General features: G+C 41.6%; 1 protein-coding gene across 1 annotated transcript in view; it reads left to right on the top strand.

Moving 5' to 3' along the window:
- Positions 1-21,317, top strand: part of ZSWIM5 (zinc finger SWIM-type containing 5) — a 196,757-nt gene that overhangs the window by 143,074 nt on the left and 32,366 nt on the right. The window contains exons 3-5 of the mRNA XM_025401944.1: positions 9,374-9,522; positions 10,867-11,017; positions 19,083-19,262. Coding sequence (XP_025257729.1) covers positions 9,374-9,522; positions 10,867-11,017; positions 19,083-19,262 — 480 coding nt within the window. The remainder of the gene's footprint in view (positions 1-9,373; positions 9,523-10,866; positions 11,018-19,082; positions 19,263-21,317) is intronic.

The following is a 21,317-nucleotide window of genomic DNA, read 5'->3' as shown; positions in this document are numbered from 1 at the left end:
AATACTTATACTACTTAATCTACAGATTCAATGTAATCCCTATCAAAATACCAATGACATTATTAACAGAAATAGAAAAAACAATTCTAAAATTGTTTTTTGTTATATGAAACCACAAAGACCTGGAATAACCAAAGCTATCCTAAGCAAAAAGAACAAAGCTGGAGTTATCATATTACTTGACTTAACATTTTACTACAGAGCTATAGTAACTAAAATAGCATGGTACTGTCATAAAATAGACACATAGACCAATGGAACAGAATAGAAAACCCAGAAACAAATCCACACACCTACACTGAACTCATTTGTTACAAAGATGCCAAGAACATACACTGAGGAAAAGACAGTTTTTTCAATAAATGGATGATGGGAAACTGGATATCCATATGCAGAAGAAATGAAACTTGACCCCCATCTCTAACCATATACAAAAATCAGATAAAAATGGATTAAAGACTTACATCTAAGACCTGAAACTATGAAACTACTACAAGAAAACATTCGGGAAGCTCTCTAGGACACTGGACTGGGCAAAGATTTCTTGAGTAATAACCCACAAGCACAGGCAACCAAAGCAAAAATGGATAAATGGGATCACATCAAGTTAAAAAGCTTCTGTACAGAAAGGATATAATCAACAAAGTGAAGAAACAACCCACAGAATAGGAGAAAATTCCTTCAAACTATCCTTCTGACAAGGGATTAATAATCCTTGAATATAAAAGGAGCTCAAACAACTCTATAAGAAAAAATCTAATAATCCTATTTTAAAATGGGCAAAAGGTCTGAATAGACATTTCCCGAAAGAAGACATACAAATGGCAAACAGGCATATGAAAAGGTGCTCAACATCACTGATTATCAAAGAAATGCAAATCAGAACTATAATGAGATTCCAGTTTCAACTGGAAACTTGATTTCTACCTGATAACACTTAGAAAAATCAGTTGCAGATGGATTGCAGATATAAATGTGAAAAGTAGAAGAGTAAAACCTAAGATAAGAGAACACCTTCATGTCCTTGAGGTAGAGAAAATTTTTTTTAGTAGGAAAAGATCAACAAAATGGAATACATTAATTTTTTTTTTTTTTTTTTTTTTTTTTGAGATGGGACTTTGCTCTCTTTGCCCAGGCTGGAGTGCAATGGCATGATTTTGGCTCACCTTACATTAAAATTTTTAAATTACTATTTATTGGCCAGACACCGTGGCTCACGCCTGTAATCCCAGCACTTTGGGAGGCTGGAGTAGACAGATCACCTAAGGTCAGGAGTTCAAGACCAGCCTGGCCAACATGGTGAAATCCCGTCTCTACTAAAAATACAAAAATTAGCCAGGCATGGTAGTGTGCACCACCTGTAATCCCAGCCATTTGGGAGGCTGAGGCAGGAGAATGGCTTGAACCCTGGAGGCGGAGGTTGCAGTGAACTGAGATCACACCACTGCACTCCAGCCTGGGCAGCAGAGTGAGACTCCATCTCAAAAAAAAAAAAAAAAAAAAAAAGAATGAAAGAAAAATTGGATCCTTAGACTTAAAAACACCCTCAGGACAGATCTCATTATATAAGCTTCAATGCTTACGTGAAGGCTGAACCCACACAATGGTTTGTTTCATAATTATTTATGAAAGACATCCTTTCTATCTTATCTTCACTTGTCATCATTTCTGTTATTAGTCCTTAGGAAAAAATTCAGAGTATAATGTTAAAGTATTATTTACATTGACTAGGCCTACTTTACTGTTACTAAAAATGAGTGGTTTCATACTCATCTCTTTCTGTGGAAAGACTAAAATGTTCTAACCAGTGAACATATAAGGGCATTTTAATTTAATTTGATTTTTAAAGTAAAGAAAGGATTTTTAGAAAAGATGCTGCCTGGGAGTTAGTGAAAGACAGCTGAAGAAGCCAGTTTGTGAACTCCACACCTAGTTTATCTAGTTAAATGGTTTGTGCCCTTGTTTATTCCTTAATGCTGTCCTCTACTGTACTATTTGACCTTTGAATATTGACATTTCTTATAAATTATCTTACATTTTCTCCTCTTCTTATTTTATATGATTCCTGTAGGCAATCTCAGTTACATCCTTGTCTTCAAATATTATCTACATTCCATGACTCACAAATATATTTCTTTCTTTCTTTTTTTTTTTTTTTTTTTTTTTTTTGAGGCAGGGTATTACTCTGTCACCTAGGCTGGAATGCAGTGGCACAATCACAGTTCACTGCAGCCTCAGTTTCCCTGGGCTCAGGTGATCCTCCCACGTCAGCCTCCCAAGTAGCTGGGACCACAGGCTCATGCCACCATGCTTGGCTAATTTTTGTATTTTTTGTACAGACAGGGTCTCACTGTGTTGTGGAGGCTGGTCTTGAGCTCTTGGGCTCAAGCAACACACCCACCTTGGCCTCCCAAAGTGCTAGGATTACAGGCATGAGCCACTGTGCCCAACCTCACAGATTTATTTCTTCAGCCCATATCTATTGAGCGTTAGACTCTATATGCAACTATTTAATGTCATAAAGGCATCCCAAGATCAACATATCCAAATGTGATTTTATGATCTTCTTCCCCAAATTTATTTATCCTCCTGTATTCACCGTATAGCACCACCATCTAGCCATGGAATCATGATGAAAACCTTGTAGTTACTCCTAACACCTTTGTCTTTTGTATATTCCACATGCAATACATTGCAAGATCTGTTAATTTTACCTCTGAAATATATTTCATAATTTTCTACTTCTCCCTATTAAATCAAACCACTATAATCTCTCACGTAAATTGTTATAGTAGCCATCTAACTGATCTTTCAATTTCCACTATTAATCCCCTCTATTCCATTCTTCATACCACCATCCAAAGTAACTTTTCTATAACTGCAGGTATTATCATATCACTTCTTGTTTAAAATCCTTCAGTGGCCTCCTATTACTGTTAGGATCGAATCCAAATTTCTGTGGCATGCAAAACTTTGCATGATCTGGTTTTTGCCAGTATTTTCACATAATATTCCCTCTCCTTGAGAGAATATCCTCCTTTCCCATCCTGTTTCTGTCCTCCCTCCCTTATTATAGTTGTATTTAATTACCAAAGTAATGCTTTTTTTGAACAAAAAGTACACAGTATTTCTTCCACTCTCTGCCAAGCTAACTCCTGTTTATTCTTCAAGTGTCAGCTTAAATGTCACTTTCTCAGAGAAGCCTTTGACTCTTCTTCCTTTCCACACAAAAATATGTACATGTGATTATTTGCTTAAGGTCTCTCTCCCCAACTATAAGCTCTGTATCTGCTTTGTTTACCGTTATATATCCAGTATTTGGCACAGGCACAGGTTCTGTACATATGAGGCTCTCTATAAATATTGGCTGAATAAATGAAAATGTCTTAGAAATGAAAATTAAAGTGTCTTAGAAAATTCTCCATCGGGTCTCTTGCCAGTTTGTTCTCTTCCCAAATGACTTTGCTTGCCTCAGCAATCACACAAACTCCTTGTAGTTTGTTACCTCAATGCCCCAAATATTAACTCACTTCCTTTTTTGCTGCTGTCACCCATTTTAGCAGCTCAGTTTCTCATCTCCTGGGGTCCATTGTAGACCAGCAAACATTTGTACAATTTACTTTCCTTTCTCTCCTATAAAATAAACAAACCCTTTTGAAGTTTTAGATTAAGTTGTACTGTTAGTAACTCTCAAGGTTTTGACTCGTCCTAGCCCTATCCCAGCAGTTTTCTTTAGATACACTCTAGGTATTTATAAACTGTGACTTATTTCTTCCCCAGCTACTGCCACTGTTATCACCTGGGTGCCAAGTGTTCTCCACTTTTTTCCATACCCCTTCAAACCCTTAGAGGAGAGGGTATCAGTCCATACTTCCAGCCAGTTGTTTAAGGCCGACTCCCCTAAAAGACTAGATCCTGTTCCTGCTTTTTCATATCCTAACTTAACCATCCGAGGGACAGAATTGGTATTCAAGCCATCTCTGCCCTCTGCTGCTGGAGCACCATTGCTGTTCATTCCAACCCCAATCCTTAGCTCCAAGGTACTCAACAACCCAGTTCTTGGATTAACCTAGTTTATCTCAGTTTTATCTCTATGGAGCTCCTGAAAACCAGAATTGTTAGGAGTTAGACTCCATAACCTGCATTTTTCACATAAACCCCAAGTAATTATTTTGTATATTAATATCTGAGAATCACTGTACTGATGAGAACTCTAGTTATCCTCACTGTGGGAAAAATGCATTATTCTGACTAATTCCATATTCTATGTAGCAGAATAAGCCAAGGAAAGATAGGATTTGGCTATCTTCAGATACACCATCAGTTACAGCTTCAGGGGGCCTAAAACCAACTGGTGAATCACAGCAGCATGAGACGAAGGCCAAAGTATAGCCTTGTAGTAAAGAGACAGGCTTTGGAGAGAGACCAATATATAGATCCTGGCTGATATACTTTACATCTAAGTTACCCTGTGTAAACTTTAGTTTCTTCATTTTAAAATTAGGAGAATAATATGGCCTCATAGAGTTGTTATGAACATTCCTTGGAATTTATTCAATAAATATTTATTGAGCACCTACTATATGCCAGGCACTTTTCTATGTGTTGTGAATATACCAGCAAACAAAAACTTTTGCCCTCAAGGAGCACACATTCTAATGGGTATATGTATAAAAAGTGCCTCTAGCATAGGAAAAACTGAATAAATTCTTGTTACTTACAAATATTTAAGGATAAGGAGTATATTTGTTTTGCTTTGCCACTTTTGGGATATAAAAGAAGGATAGGACACAATATATGCCTGTGTGGTGCTTAAATCTAGATGGTCAGTGAGATGTATATTTATTCATTCTGTAAATATTAACTCAGTGCTGTAATGAGCCTGACACTATGAAGTAGAAAAATGAATCCCTATTTTTTAAAAATTTCAACTTAGTTGGGAATATATGAGAAATGCAAAATGCTAATGTAAAACAAGGTGCAAGAGAAGTAATAAAGTGCTATGAAGAACATTTAATGAACGTAATAATAAAGTACTATGTAGAATGTTAATTAGTAAGTGAATTAATATCAGGAGACTACAAATACAAAAAATAGTGTTACTGCCTTTATATGCCGAGCACATGAGCATAAGATGGGCATACTTTTGTCAGGTGGCAATGGAGTATATGGCTAATTCAGTGAGAAGGTTAAAAAAGAAAGCTCCTATTGCCAGGTAAACTAGCAATACATGAACCTCAGCAGTGTTAGCCTCTCTATACACTAATTTTATGATGTCTTTTTTTTTTTTTTTTTTTTTTTTGAGATGGAGTCTCGCTCTGTCACCCAGGCTGGAGTGCAGTGGCACGGTCTCGGCTCACTGCAAGCTCCACCTTCCGGGTTCACGCCATTCTCCTGCCTCAGCCTTCTGAGTAGCTGGGACTACCTGCACCCGCCACCACGCCCGGCTAATTTTTTGTATTTTAGTAGAGACGGGGTTTCACCACGTTAGCCAGGATGGTCTCCATCTCCTGACCTCGTGATCTGCCCACCTCTGCCTCCCAAAGTGCTGGGATTACAGGTGTGAGCCACCACGCCCGGCCTATGGTTTCTGTTTCTCATTGCAGCCCTGACTCTGGAACCGAAATAATATTGACAGTGAGAACTGTTGGGTTTTTTGGTCAAAGAACAGGTTAGAGGAAGGAGGAGGAAAAGTATGTCATAAGCCAATGTGGTTGAGTTCTGGGAACACTGTTTCTGGCTGAAGCATATCGTAAGTGTAGGGGAAGACAAGACGAAAAATGAAAGATAGGGCCTGAGCATAGAGGACCTTGAAGGCCATTCTAGGGCATTTGGACATAATTTAGTAAGAATAGGGCATGACTGAATATTTTTGATCGGGGAAGTGATTATGATCAGAACTATGTTTATTTGGAGAGTTCTCAAAGCACTTAAAACAGAACTACTAGGCCACCCAGCAATCCCATTACTGGGCATATGCCCAAAGGAGAATAAATCATTCTACTGAAAAGATACAGGCACTCATATGTTCACAACAGCAAAGATGTGGAATCAACCTAGATGCCCAACAGCAGTGGATTGGATAAAGAAGATGTGGTACATATACATCATGGAATTCAATGCAGCCAAAAAAAAAAAAGACCAAAATAATTTCCTCGGCAGTAACGTGGATGCAGCTGGAGGCCATTATCCTAAGTAAATTAATTCAGAAACAGGAAGCCAAATGCCACATGTTCTCACTTATAAGTGGAAGCTAAGCATTGGTTACACATGGTCATAAAGATGGGCACAATAGACACTGGGAACTACTTGAGAGGAGAGAAAAGGAAGGGACAAGATCTGAAAAAGTACCTGTTGGGTACTATGCTCACTACCTGGGTGATGGGATCATTTTTACCCCAAATCTCAGCATCACACAATATACCCATATAACAAACCTGTACATATATCCCCTGAATCTAAAATAAAAGTTGAAATTATTTTTTCAAAAACTTGGCCCGGTATGGTGGGTTATGCCTATAATCCTAACACTTTGGAGGGTCTCTTGAGCCCAGAAGTTCGAGACCAGCCTGGGCAATATAGCAAGACCCCATCTCTACAAAAAAATTAAAAAATAAATTAGTTGGGCATAGTGGTGCATGTCTTTAGTCCCAGCTACTTGGGAAGCTAAGGTGGTGGGATCACTTGAGCACAGGAGGTTGAGGATGCAGTTAGCCATGATCGCACTACTACACTCCAGCCTGGGCAACAGAATGAGACCCTGTCTAGAACAAACAACAAAAAACTGTGTATAGAACAAAACATTTGAAGAAAAGAAGCATAGAATAGATACAATAAACTGGCAGATCATATGTGTTAATTTGTATTTGTGGAATGAATGAGTAATGTGAGCCCTCCTAATTCCCTAGCGAATAAGATGTACTACAACAAAGCATAGCAGAGGAGTAGCTTTGTTATGCTGACCCAAATTTTATGTAAGCAGAGTTCTGACATAGGGAGACAAGGAGTAAGGCAAACTGATTAAACATGACATGAATTTGTAACCTATTGCATGACCACACCTATAGAGTATTGATTTATGGCCTGTTGTCACTTGGAGGTAGGTTTCTAAAAATTTGTCACAGAATAAGTTTTAGTAATGTATTGCACTACATGGTGACCACAGTTAATAATAATGTTGTCGTTTTTCTTGTTTTTTGAGACAGGGTCTCACTCTGTTGCCCAGGCGGGAATGCAGTGGCATGATCTTGGCTCACTGCAACCTCCACCTCCCAGGTTCAAGCAATTCTCATGCCTCAGTCTCCCAAGTGGCTGGAATTACAGGCATTTGCCACCACACCCAGCTAATTTTTGTACTTTTGGTAGAGACGGGTTTCACCATGTTGGCCAGGCTAGTCTCAAACTCCTGGCCTCAAGTGATCCACATGCCTCAGCCTCCCAAAGTGCTGGGATTACAGGCATGAGCCACTGCACCCAACCAATAATGTATATTTCAAAATTACTAAAATAGATTTTTAACATTCTTACCACATCAAAAAAAAAAAAAAAAAAAGACAAACTGGTGAGGTGATGGGTATGTTAATTGGCTCAATCAACTCTTCCTATAATGTATACATAGGTCAGGCCGGGTGCAGTGGCTCACGCCTGTAATCCCAGCACTTTGGGAGGCCAAGGCAGGCAGATCACTTAAGGCCAGGAGTTTGAGACCAGCCTGGCCAACATGGCGAAACCTCATCTCTGCCAGAAATACAAGAATTATCCAGGTGTGGTGGCACATGCCTGAAATCCCAGCTACTTGAGAGGCTGAGGCACAAAAATCACTTGAACCTGGGAGGTGGAGGTTGCAGTGAGCCAAAATCATGCCACTGCACTCCAACCTGGATGACAGAGTGAGACTCTGTCTCAAAAAAATATATACATAGATTAAAACATTACATTGTACCCCATATATACACACAATTATTTGTCAGTTAACATTTAAAACAGGCCGGGCGCGGTGGCTCAAGCCTGTAATCCCAGCACTTTGGGAGGCCGAGGCGGGTGGATCACGAGGTCAGGAGATCGAGACTATCCTGGCTAACATGGTGAAACCCCGTCTCTACTAAAAATACAAAAAACTAGCCGGGCGTGGTGGTGGGCGCCTGTAGTCTCAGCTACTTGGGAGGCTGAGGCGGGAGAATGGCGTGAACCCGGGAGGCGGAGCTTGCAGTGAGCCGAGACCACGCCACTGCACTCCAGCCTGGGAGACACAGCGAGACTCCGTCTCAAAAAAAAAAAAAAAAAAAAAAAAAAAAAACATTTAAAACAAACAAACAAAAAAAACCAAATTGTTACAGCACTCTGTCTATAACAGAGTGAAAGAAGATGATTCAGTTTTCATTTCACAGACATTTCCAGAGTGCTTGTCACATTATCAGCACTATGCTGTAGGTGATACAGCTTTGGATTCAACTGGGGATTCAACTGTGAGTAAGGAGTTAACAGACTACTAGGAGAGAGGGATGTGTAAATAACTGTAACTATGTTTTAAGTGGTTTTGTCAAGGTGAGCCCACTATGAAAATATATTTTGTATAAATTTATAAAATCATATCACCCTGTATGCAAGTCTACCTATGCTTTAGGGGACGGTTTTCTAGTGAACTTTAAAAAACAGAATTTTTTGGCCTGTAATCCCAGTACTTTGGGAGACTTGAGTTGGGAGGATTGCTTGAGCCCAAGAATTTGAGACCAGCCTGGGCAACATGGCAAAACCCTGTCTCTACAAAAAATGTTTTAAAATAGTTGGGTGTGGTGGCCCTGTCCTGTGGTGCCAGCTACTTGGGAGGCTGAGGTGGAAGCATTGATTGAGCCTGGGAGGTTGAGGCTGCAGTGAACCATGATCATGCTACTGCACTCCAGCAGCCTGGGCGACAGAGTGAGACCCTGTCTCAAACAAACAAAAAGAATTTTTCATGTTCAGAGAATGTATTTGTATTTTAAAATAATGCGTGCCTATTAAGGCATATTTGAACTTCATAGAAAAGCAAAAAGAAGAAACAAAATGTTACTCTCCTGGGGGAAAAAATGCACAATTTACATATTGTATATTTCTTCTGGCCTTTTTTCCCCTACAGTGGTATCTGTAGATCTTAGATGAAGCTATAACTGAGACTTAAGTGAACATGCAACTAGCATTAGATCTTTTAATTTAGGCTTTTTGAAAAATTAATTTTATGTATTTATTTATTTTGTTTAGGACTATATAGTTGACAAAACCCGTATTAAAGCAGAATGACCCATCTCTATTTCAATATGTTCACAAAGTGCCCCTCCAGCTGAATGTGTAGCATGTGAACTCTGGGGATTCATTTCACTGTTCCCATTCTTCATAGGTGCCCCTGACCCCACAGCTGGGGCCAGCATTGACGATGAAAACTGTTGGCATTTGGATGAAGAACAGGTGAAAGAACAAGTGAAGCTTTTTCTCTCCCAGGGCGGTTACTGTGGCTCTGGAAAGCAACTCAGCTCAATGTTTGCCAAGGTAAGATATGAAAAGGTGTTTTTCTTTTGTTGTTGACAAAAGAAGCTTAAGTTAGACTGGGCACACCACTTCAGGCTTCATGCAATATACCTAGCTCACTTGACATAGCTGAACTGAATACTTGAAATCTAGTGGGAGAGGCTGACCAGACTTGAGCAGGCTGCCTCCAGGGAGTCCTACCACCTCAGCCTGGTAGTCCTGTTCCTTCTGCTCTGCTCTGTAAATGAGTTAGTATTGCTGGGGCATTTTAGCAAGGAAACTATCTTCCCTCTGCTTTTAATTCAGTGCTGCCTGATGAAGCTTGAAGACTAGAGTTTCAACACTGTTCCTAAAGACACTTAGTATTTTGAAACTAGGGGCTCTCACAGCAGGCTGTTTTTCTTTTCTTTTTTTCCCCCTTAATACCTTCAGTGAGATATAATTCATATACTATACAATTCACCTATTTAAAGTGTTAAAGTTCAGTTCAGTGTTTTTTAGTATATTCATAGTTATATGCAGCCATCACCACAATCAACTTAAGAACATTTTCATCACCTCAAAAAGAAACCCATACCCTTACCTATCCCTCCCTTGTCCTCTATGTCTTCCTCCCCCAGCCCTAAGAAACCACTAATCTACTTTCTGTCTCTATAGATTTCCCTATTCTGGACTTTCATATGAATGGAATCATTCATATAGTATGTAGTCTTTTATGATTGGCTTCCTTCACTCAGCATAATGTTTTTAAGATTCATCGGTGTCATAGCATGAATCAGTACTTCATTCCTTTTTACGGCTGAACAATAAATGTGGATTTATTGTTCAAAATGTGGATAGCCTACGTTTTGTTTATCCATTCATCTGTTAGTGAACATTTGAGTTGTTTCCACCTTTTGGCTATTATGAATAGTGCTGCTATAAACATTCTTGTATAAGGTTCTATGTGGACATGTGGACATGTATTTTCATTTCTTTCTTGGAGTGGAATTGATGGGTCATATAGTAACTCTATGCTTAATCATTTGAGGAACTGCCAGTCTGTTTTCCAAGGTGGCTGTATCATTTTACGTTCCTACCAACAGTGTATGATGTGTCAATTTCTTTGCATCCTGTCCAACACTTGTTATCTGACTTTTTAATTCCAGCCATCCTAGTGGGTGTGAAATGGTATCTCATTGTGAACATCAGGCTTTCTTGGTACATGCAGAGATCTTGCTTACAGAACAAGAGGCCTTCTTTCTGGCTCTTTTGGATATGGTGTACTCAGATACTTCATCTTCACTTCCCCCTCCCCCACTTCCTTCTCCTCCTACTTTTTTGTGATGCACAATCACCAATCCCTTGCCACTTCTTATGTGTCAGGTTCGAGAAATGCTGCGGATGAGAGATTCCAATGGAGCAAGGATGCTGACACTAATAACTGAGCAGTTTATGGCTGACCCACGACTCACGCTCTGGAGGCAGCAAGGAACAAACATGACAGACAAGTGCAGGCAGCTCTGGGATGAGCTAGGTAAGTTCCCATCGTTCAGAGAAGTGCTTCGTCCTTCCATCTTGCCCTGTGGCAACAGTGTTTATGAACCCTTGCCATCAATCATTGCATGGATCTTGCTAAGTCCAACTGGTAGAAGACTTAGGCTCTACAAGGGCCACCCAGAGTAACACTGAACTCACTTTTGTTTTTTCCACAGCATTGTGCTTTGCTATTGGCATCAAGCATTCTGTTCCAGATGTTACCATGAAGGTGGAAACCTTTGTTGAGAGAAAACCTCTTTGCTTGGCTTCTGTTGCATGGCAGTAGCCTGGCTCTCCAAATACTTATCAGCCTCACTTTTGTTGCTTCCCCGAGTCTGCTCTTCTGTATCACTCCCAGCCAGACCTTTAAGACACAGGGCAATTTCCAGTACTTGGACTTGACCTTCTATTCTTCCTTCTCTATATTCCCTTGGTAACTTTTTAAAAAATATCATAGCTTCGGCCGGGCACAGTGGCTCATGCCTGTAATCCCAGCACTTTGGGAGGCCGAGGCAGGCGGATCACAAGGTCAGGAGATCGAGACCACGGTGAAACCCCGTCTCTACTAAAAATACAAAAAATTACCCGGGCACGGTGGCGGGCGCCTGTAGTCCCAGCTACTCAGGAGGCTGAGGCAGGAGAATGGCGTGAACCTGGGAGGCGGAGCTTGCAGTGAGCCGAGATTGCGCCACTGCACTCCAGCCTGGGCGACAGTGCGAGACTCTGTCTCAAAAAAAAAAAAAAAAATCATAGCTTCAGGCCAGGCACGGTGGCTCATGCCTGTAATCCCAGCACTTTGGGAGGCCGAGACAGGCGGATCACGAGGTCAGGAGATCAAGACCATCCTGGCTAACACAGTGAAACCCTGTCTCTACTAAAAATACAAAAAAATTAGCCGGGCGTAGTGGCAGGCGCCTATAGTCCCAGCTACTCGGGAGGCTGAGGCAGGAGAATGGTGTGAACCTGGGAGGCGGAGCTTGCAGTGAGTCAAGATCATGCCACGGCACTCCAGCCTGGGCGACTGAGCAACACTGCGTCTCAAAAAAAAAATATATATATATATATGCATATATATATATATCATAGCTTCAGAGCTTACTTATACGGTCATTTCACCTTTAGCGCTTCTTTCTACTCATCTGAGTTTTAGTCCCACATGAGTAGATGTCCATTGACCATTTCCAGTGAGAAATCAAAAATGAACTCAGGCTTTCTCTTACAAACAAAGGCTCTTGTGACTGTTATTGGCACCACTATTCCTTACTTTACCAAACTTACTGCCAAGCACTCATTTTTCTTTCATTCCCTACATCCAGTCACCAACTTTTTTTGATTTCTCAACCTTTAAAATGCAATGTAGTGTCCATTCCCCCTTGAAACTTTTAGATTAGATTAGAACTGTGACCTTCTAATGGCCTCACTGTTCTAGCTTCTCCCTTATCAAGGCAGTCCTCTGTGGCCATCATTTCTCTTTAGCATTCCCTTCCTCTAAGACCAGTTTTGCAATGCTAATACTTCTCGCCCTGCTTTCAGAATCTTCCATACCCTGAACTCAGGGTCACACACTGGTAAGTTTTAGCTCTAACACTGGAAGCCCAATCTGTCTGACATCCCCCTCTGTAACATCTCCCTCAATTCTATCTTAAGTCCTTTTATTTTTTCAAAGTGCATATTTCTTAAGAACTTGAAGTTAGCCTTGGGAGAGTCAGTTTCATCTGAGGCCTGAATGTCTTAATTTCTGTACCACAGGATTGTGCTGTGGACTTGGGCTTTGCCTTTGGGACAAAGGTAGTTGGGAGGAAGTAAGTAGAGTTGGCTCCTGGTGCTTTTAAAGTTCTTGTTATATACTTGGGTTCATTATGAAAAACTCTTGCTTCTGGCATTTTCATATCTAACAAATTACTATATCAACCTTCCGAGAAACCTTCAGCATTCTGTTAAGACAGTGGTTCTCAAACCTTTCAGAATCACCGAGAGTACTTGTTTAAACAGATCACTGGGCCCTATCCCGAGTTTCTGTTTCAGTAGGTTTGGAGTGGAGCCTGAGAATTTGCATTTCTAACAAATTCCCTGGGGATGCTGATGCTGCTGATCCAGAGACCACACTTTGAGAACCACTGCACTTAGAGAAGGCTTATTAGGTTAGACACTAGAACAGTGCATTCATGCTTCCCCTAAGTATTCTAAGGGCTCCCCTAGCTATTTTTAGGGCTCCTTACAGATCACAAGGCCTATACACCTATGGAGAACCTAGGCAGGGTTTGTAGGAACTACAAATATAGAGAGAAATGGCTCACTACTTTCTGTTTCTGAACTAGAGAAATTGGGACCAATCAGACATGAAGTTTCATCATCTCCCCATCTACAAATCTACTAATGCTTTCTATGTCTCTACCCATATGGTTTGCCTTCTCCTTTGTTAAAATCCATAAAGTATCTCTGCTGTCATGAAAGGCCAACCCTTACGTGTTTGCTCTGGGTTCTGTTCTATCTCCTTTTCTCAAGAATGTTGCTGCTACAATTATTTCTTTGCTTGGGCATTATTAACTTTTCTTTCTCTACAAGATCATTCCCATCAGCATACAAATATGCTCTAGTATCTTTTTTTTTTTTTTTTTTTTTTTGAGACAGAGTCTCACTCTGTCACGCAGGATGGAGTACAGTGGCACAGTCTTGGCTCACTGCAACCTCTGCCTCCTGGATTGAAGCAATTCTTCTGCCTCAGCCCCCTGAGTAGCTGGAACTACAGGCGTGTACCACCATGCCTGGCTAATTTTTGTATTTTTAGTAGAGATGGGGTTTCGCCATGTTGGCCGGGCAGGTCTCAAACTTCAGACCTCAGGTGATCCACCTGCCTCGGCCTCCCAAAGTGTTGGGATTACAGGTGTCAGCCACCGTGCCTCGCCTGCTCTAATATCTTTAATCTCAAATTTTAAAAAATACTCCTTTGATGATCCAACTGTCCCCACCAACTATTAACCCATTTCTCTTCTCCCCTTTGAAACAACACTTCTTTAAAAAATTATCTGTGGTCACTCTTTCCATTTGCTCCCCTCCGTTCTTTCTTGAGCCCACTCCAGTTGGGTTTCCATTGCCCATTGCTGCCAGTCTCCTGAAGTAGCTGTTCTCGAAATCACAAGTAATTTCCATATTGCTAAATACAACAGTCACTTCTCTGTTCTCATCTTACTTCAAAATTCTTAGCGGTTTTCACTAAACTTGACCATATTCTTTTATTTTTCCTTCCTTTTGTAGCAACAGGCTCTCACTATATTGCCCAGGCTGGTCTTGAACTCCTAGCCTCAAGCAATTCTACCACCTCCATCTCCCAAAGTGCTGGGATTATAGGCACGAGCCACATGCCCATACTCTTTTTGAAACACTCTTCTCTTGGTCTCCATAACTGCATACCCACTGGGTTTCCCCACTGTGTTCCTGGTGACTTTCACTCAGTCACCTTTGCAGGCTTCTCTGCCTTTCCTTAACCCTTCTAAATATTGAGTGCCCCCTAGCATCCACTTTCCTGTTTACATTCTTTACCTAAATGATTATATATTCAGTCCCATGGCTTTAAATACTACCCAGATGCAGGTAAATCACAAATGTATGTCTCTAGCCCTGATCTTTCCCCTGAGCTCCAGGCTGTGTCCAGCTGCCCATCACATCTCCAACTTAATACAGACATCACAGAACTCTTAATTTTTCTGCCAAAGCCTTATTTTCCACTTGTTATTGCCATCTCAATATATAGCATCAAGATGTATTATCTTGATGCCGCCAGGCGCCATTGAGCTAGGATCACGCCTGTAATCCTCGCACATTGGGAGGCCAAGGCGGGCAGATCGCCTGAGTTCAGGAGTTCAAGACAAATCTGGCCAACATGGTGAAACCCTGTCTCTACTAAAAATACAAAAAATTGGCCAGGCGCGGTGGCTCACGCCTGTAATCCCAGCACTTTGGGAGGCTGAAGCGGGTGGATGACGAGGTCAGAAGATTGAGACCATCCTGGCTGACACGGTGAAACCCTGTCTCTACTAAAAATACAAAAAATTAGCCAGGCATGGTGGTGGGCACCTGTAGTCCCAGCTACTCGGGAGGCTGAGGCAGGAGAATGGCGTGAACCCGGGAGGCGGAGCTTGCAGTGAGCCGAGACCATGCCACTCCAGCCTGGGTGACAGAGTGAGACTCCATCTAAAAAAAAAATTAAAAAAAAAAAAATTAACCGGGCATGGTGGCGGGTGCCTGTAATCCCAGTTACTCAGGAGGCTGAGGCAGGAGAATTGCTTGAACCTGGGAGGCAGACATTTCAGTGAGCTGAGATCATGCCACTGCACTTTAGCCTGGGTGACAGAGCAAGATTCCATCATTGCTCAAGAAGAAAATTTAAGGGTTATCCTTGATTCCCTATTTTCTGTCTTTTACATCCAAATCAAGACCTGTTGACCCTCAGAGTTAGAGGACTGAATGAGATAAAGTGCTTAACACCTTAATCCCTAGCTGATAAAAAGAAATCAATGATAGCTATTATTTTATTATTATATTTAATATTTAATAATTATGTAAAATTTTAATTTCCATAGTAGCTACCTTTGCTTAGAGTTTTTGATGCTTTTAAAATTTTTTGTTGTTTTTTGAGAAAGAGTCTCACTCTGTTGCCCAGTCTGGAGTGCAGTGGTGTGGTCTCAGCTCACTGCAACCTCTGCCTCCTCGGTTCACTTGATTTTCCTGCCTCAGCCTCCCAAGTAGCTGGGACTACAGGTGCGCACCACCACGCCCGGCTAATTTTTCTACTTTTGTAGAGACAGGCTTTCACCATGTTGGCAAGGCTGGTCTCAAACTCCTGAACTCCAGTGATCCACCTGCCTCGGCCTCCCAAAGTGCTGGGACCACAGACATGAGCCACCAAGCCCAAGCCAAATGTCTTTTTATTGATTTACTTTGAGACAGGATCTCACTGTCCCCTAGGCTGGAATACAGTGGTGTGATCATAACTCACTGCAACTCAAACTCCTGGGCTCAAGAAATACTTCCACCTCAGCTTCCCAAGTAGCTAGGATTACAGGCACAGGCTACCACATTCAGCCAATTCTAATTTGTTGTAGAGATAGAGTCTCACTGTTGCCCAGGCTGATCTCAAACTGCTGGCCTTGTGATCCTCCCACCTCAGCCTCCGCAAGCACTGGTATTACAAGCATGAGACACTGTACCCAGCCAACACTTTTTTTTAAGTTGTAGGAAAATATGCTTCTGGATACTGATAACAGTCCTGTGAGTGCTGTTTTATACAGGCAACTGGTAGGATTTTTTGCTTTGTCTCTTTCTCAGGGTTGTAATTGTATTGAAACAAATTTATAAGGACGTAATTAACAAGACAGAAACTCATTTTTAACTTATAGGTGAAAGTACTTGTGCTCACTTTCTAGGGATTTTTTTTTTTTTTTTTTTTAAACAGAGTCTTGCTCTGTCGCCCAGGCTGGAGTGCAATAGCTCAATCTTGGCTCACTACAACCTTTGCCTCCTGGACTCAAGAGATTCTCCTGCCTCGGCGTCCTGAGTAACTGGGATTATAGGCACACACCATGATGCCTGGCTAATTTTTTGTATTTTTAGTAGAGATGGGGTTTCGCCATGTTGGCCAGGCTGGTCTCAAACTCCTGACCCCAAGCAATCCAGCCACCTCCGCCTCCCAAAGTGCTGGGATTACAGGCATGAGCCACCGCGCCCAGCCAGGATCCCCTTCTTAATATCAAAATGCCTAGGAAATAGGAACTCCTCCAGGACTAGAATTAGCACCCTGTTTCTTTACCTCTTAAGCCTCTCATCTCACCCAATCTGTTTTCCCTTCCTATTATCCTATTGATTTTGCGATTCCTAAGATCACCAGAGTTCTTCTGAAGTTGCCAGATTTAGTAGCTTCTTTTTTGGTCCTCTTTTTTACCTGTGAAGATTAAATATGAAAATCTGTTTCTACACTATAGATGAAAAGCCCTTGTTAAACTGTAAAATAAATGTTACTATAATCCCCTAAAGAGTCACTGTTGTAAGTATTAGTTCCTTTTTTCTTTTTCTTTTTTTTTTTTTTTTGAAACGGAGTTTCACTCTTGTTGCCCAGGCTGGAGTGCAATGGCGGGATCTCGTCTCACTGCAACCTGTACCTACCAGGTTCAAGCGATTCTCCTACCACAGCCTCCCAAGTAGCTGGCATTACAGGCATGCACCACCACACCTGGCTAATTTTTTGTATTTTTACTAGAGATAGGGTTTCTCCATGGTGGTCAGGCTGGTCTTGAACTCACGATCTCAGGTGATCAGCCCGCCTCCGCCTCCCAAAGTGCTGGGATTACAGGCGTGAGCCACTGTACCCAACACATCATATAGTTTCTTTTTCATGGTACATTTAAAAAATTGAATTGAAACAGTAGAAATGAGGGTTTTTTCTTTTTTTTTTTTTTTTTTTCCAGTCACCCATGCTGGAGTGCAGTGGTGTGATCTCCGCTCACTGTAACTTCCACCTCCTGGGCTCAAACAATCCTCTCACCTCAGCCTCCTGAGTAGCTGGGACCAGCTGGGTGCGCACCACCATGCCCAGCTAATTTTTTGTATTTTTGGGAGAGACAGCGTTTCACCATGTTGCCCAGGCTGGTCTCAAACTCCTGAGCTCAAGTGATCTGCCCTCCTCAGCCTGCCAAAGCACCCAGCCAGAAATTAATTTTCATCTTCAATTAATATCTGAAATTGAGGCTAATATGGCTTTTTAAAACATTCCTATTTGGCTTTGAAATAGTGTCCAAATGTACGTCCATCCATGGATGTAACTACATCCTAAAGGATGTTTATATTAAGACACACTGCAGCCAGTTGCACCGCCTGTAATCCCAGCACTTTGGGAGGCCAGGGTGGGCAGATCATGAGATCAGGAGATCGAGACCATCCTGGCTAACACGGTGAAACCCCGTCTCTACTACAAATACAAAAAATTAGCCAGGCTTGGTGGCAGGTGGCTGTAGTCCCACCTACTTGGGAGGCTGAGGCAGGAGAATGGCGTGAACCTGGGAGTCGGAGCTTGCAGTGAGCTGACATCGCGCCGCTGTACTCCAGCCTGGGCAACAAAATACAAAAATTAGCCAGGCGTGGTGGCAGGCGCCTGTAATCCCAGCTACTTGGGGTGGGGGGCGTGGGGTTGGGGCACCGAGGCAGGAGAATCCCTTGAACTCAGGAGGCGGAGGTTGCAATAAGCCAAGATCGCCCCATCACACTCCAGCTTGGAGGGACAAGAGCGAGACTTCGTTTCAAAAAAAAAAAAAAAGAAAAAAAAAATCCCAAGAAAGGAATAGTTTTAAGGCATCACAAGTTATCAGCAGTTTGAAAATCCAAGTCCAAATACTTTATTTTTTTTGAATAAGCAAATACTAAGATTCTACTATGTGCTATGGTAATATGCTAGACCCTTGACAAAGGTTATCTCATTTAATTCTCACAATAGCCCTACAAAGTAGGTATTTTTATGATCTCAGTTTTACAATTGAATGATTTGATGAAGCTCAGGAAGTTCAGCTAAGCAAAAAAATAAAACTTTTTCTGACTTCCTCGCTTCCAACCATGTCCTTGTACTAAATGCCCTTCCTCTATGCATATGCTTTCATACCCTGAACGTATCTTTATCTTAATACTTATCATATTCAAATGGAATTATGTTTATTTATCTGTCTCCCTCACTAGACAGTTCCTCAAGGGTAGGAACAGTGTCGGTTTTATTCACCAGCACAGAGCCTTAACATAGAAGGCTCTTAATAAATATTTATTACACTGCAGATCTGAGCTCAGAGTTCAAGCCTAAGTCCGTCTTTATATCACAGGCACACAGATTCAAATAAGACAGTCACTCTACTTTAAGGAAGTGTTGGGAAGGAAAAACAAGCCAGTTCTAAAAATCTTAGCGAATTTTTTACATTAAGAAAAGTTAATGCTTTGGAAAGTTTCTCTACCATCTAAAAATGAAACTGAAACATTAAGGCTTACATCAAAGGAGAGATGTTAAGAATATGGGTTGCTTTATTTTCCAGGGGCTTTATGGGTGTGCATAATTTTAAATCCACACTGCAAACTGGAGGAGAAATCCTGCTGGCTGCAGCAGCTGCAGAAGTGGAGCGACCTGGATGTCTGTCCCCTGGAGGATGGAAACTATGGACATGAGCTGCCCAACATCACCAATGCACTTCCCCAGAATGCCATTCACAGCCCAGGTGAGCCAAGTGTCCTTTTAGGCTCTTTGTACCTGGAACTTCGAAAGGTGGGAGGGTAAATCTAAAACGTAGCTGGATAGCCTTTTGGCTGTCAGAATTGCCATTCTAAATAAGAAAAGCCTGTGTTTTTATTCATCTTGAAATGCCGAACCTTAAGTAAGGATAAGCTTTTATCTTTGACATTGAGTTGCTATCCTTTTCCACATCTAGTGTCCTTACAGTGCCTAGCATAATGTCCTAGAGCCCTCTGCATGACTCCTGGTCTACTCTTCAGGTTCTTCCTGTCTAATGTATTAAATGTCTTGGCTTCAGTTGGGGTTGGTTTAGCTCAGACCTAACTTAGGGGAGGAACAAAAGACCTATAAAAAGCAGTTTTAAAAACTTTTCTTACTTCTGTTTTCCTCAAATTTTTATACAGCAAATAGCTGGGTGGGATCATCCTCCCATATTATTGGTAGGATTCCTGCCCCATTTTAAGACACTTCCAGTACAGTGATACCATACACTCCACCTTTTGAGCCCACTGGCCTGCAGATATCACTTGACATCAGCATTTGTATCAGTTTTAGTTCAACTAATTCAGTCTATTTGATGTTGTCAATTGATTATTCTTTAGCCTATTGAGAGCCTTTATTGGTAGAAGATTTTATCAGACACTGATTTTACAATTGGTTCCTTTTATTTTATTTTATTTTATTTTATTTGGAGACAAGGTCTTGCTCTGTCCCCCAGGCTGGAGTACAGTGGTGCGATCTTGGCTCACTGCAACCTCTGCCTCCAGGGTTCAAGCGATTCTCATGCCTCAGCCTCCCGAGTAGCTGAGATTGCAGGTGTGACAGCCACCACACCTGGCTAATTTTTGTATTTTTAGTAGAGACAGGGTTTTGCCATGTTGGCCAGCGTGGTCTCGAACTCCTGACCTCAGGTGATCCACCCACCTCAACCTCTCAAAGTGCTGGGATTACAGCCATGAGTCACTGCGCCTGGCAGTTCCTTTTATTTTAAATAACTCCATTGGTATTTTCAGTCTCAAGAAGGAAATCACGAAAATTATTGTTTTTGTTTGGTCTTCTTCTGTACCATAATTAGTTGTCAGTATATTTAAGACAACTAAGGTAATGGAAGATGAAAAGGCTACAATTTTGCCACTTATTTACCCTTTCCTGGCACTCATCTAGCTTCCACAACACAGGAAGCCATCTCTTTGATAGTGGCTTTGGATAGCATAGAGAGGGTCAAATGCATACAAACACATGCCTTGTTCTGTTGCCCAGGCTGGAGTGCAGTAGTGTGATCTCAGCTCACTGCAACCTCCACCTTCCAGGTTCAAGCAATTCTCCTGCCTCAGCTCCCTGAGTAGTTGGTACTACAGGCGCGGGCCACCACACCTGGCTAATTTTTGTATATTTGGTAGATACAGGGTTTCACCATATTGGCCAGGCTTGTGTCAAACTCCTCAAGTGATCTGCCCGTCTTGGCCTCCCAAAGTGCTAGTATTACAAGCGTGAGCCACCGCACCCAGCCTGGTCTGGCAGTTTCTTCCTGTCATAATATATTGGCTCTTTGTTGTTGTTAGCTCTCCTTTGAAGATGTTGCTTCTTCTAAAGCCTTCTCAGGTTGTGATTGATACCTCTCTCACATCCCTTTACCTTTGGGGCTGGAGAAGCAGTTGATTCCTGCCTATTCTTCAAAGTAATTTCTACATAATTCTCCTTCCTACCTTCTTAAAATACCCCAGGTTTAAGTTTATGCCGTCAAACTATACTGTCTGCCACCCTGCTGGTTTTTGTCATCTGTAGACCTCTGGGTCAATCCCTCTCATTCATTGAAGATTTTTAGCTATTGGCTTACTAATACTACTTTCTATCACTGTTCCTATCGTAATTCTTTTTGTTTAATTTTTTTTTTTTTTGAGACTGGGTCTCACTCTGTCACCCATGCTAGAGTGAAGTGGCGTGTTCTCATCTCACTGCAACTTCCGTCTCCCAGACTTCAGTGATCCTCCTATCTCAGCCTGCCGAGTAGTTGGGACTACCGCCGTGAGCCACCACTCAC

The sequence above is a fragment of the Theropithecus gelada genome, chromosome 1 (genome assembly GCF_003255815.1).
Source record: "Theropithecus gelada isolate Dixy chromosome 1, Tgel_1.0, whole genome shotgun sequence".
Lineage (NCBI taxonomy): Eukaryota > Metazoa > Chordata > Mammalia > Primates > Cercopithecidae > Theropithecus > Theropithecus gelada.
Note: the sequence above shows the minus strand (reverse complement) of the source record. Positions and strands in the feature narration are given on the sequence as shown.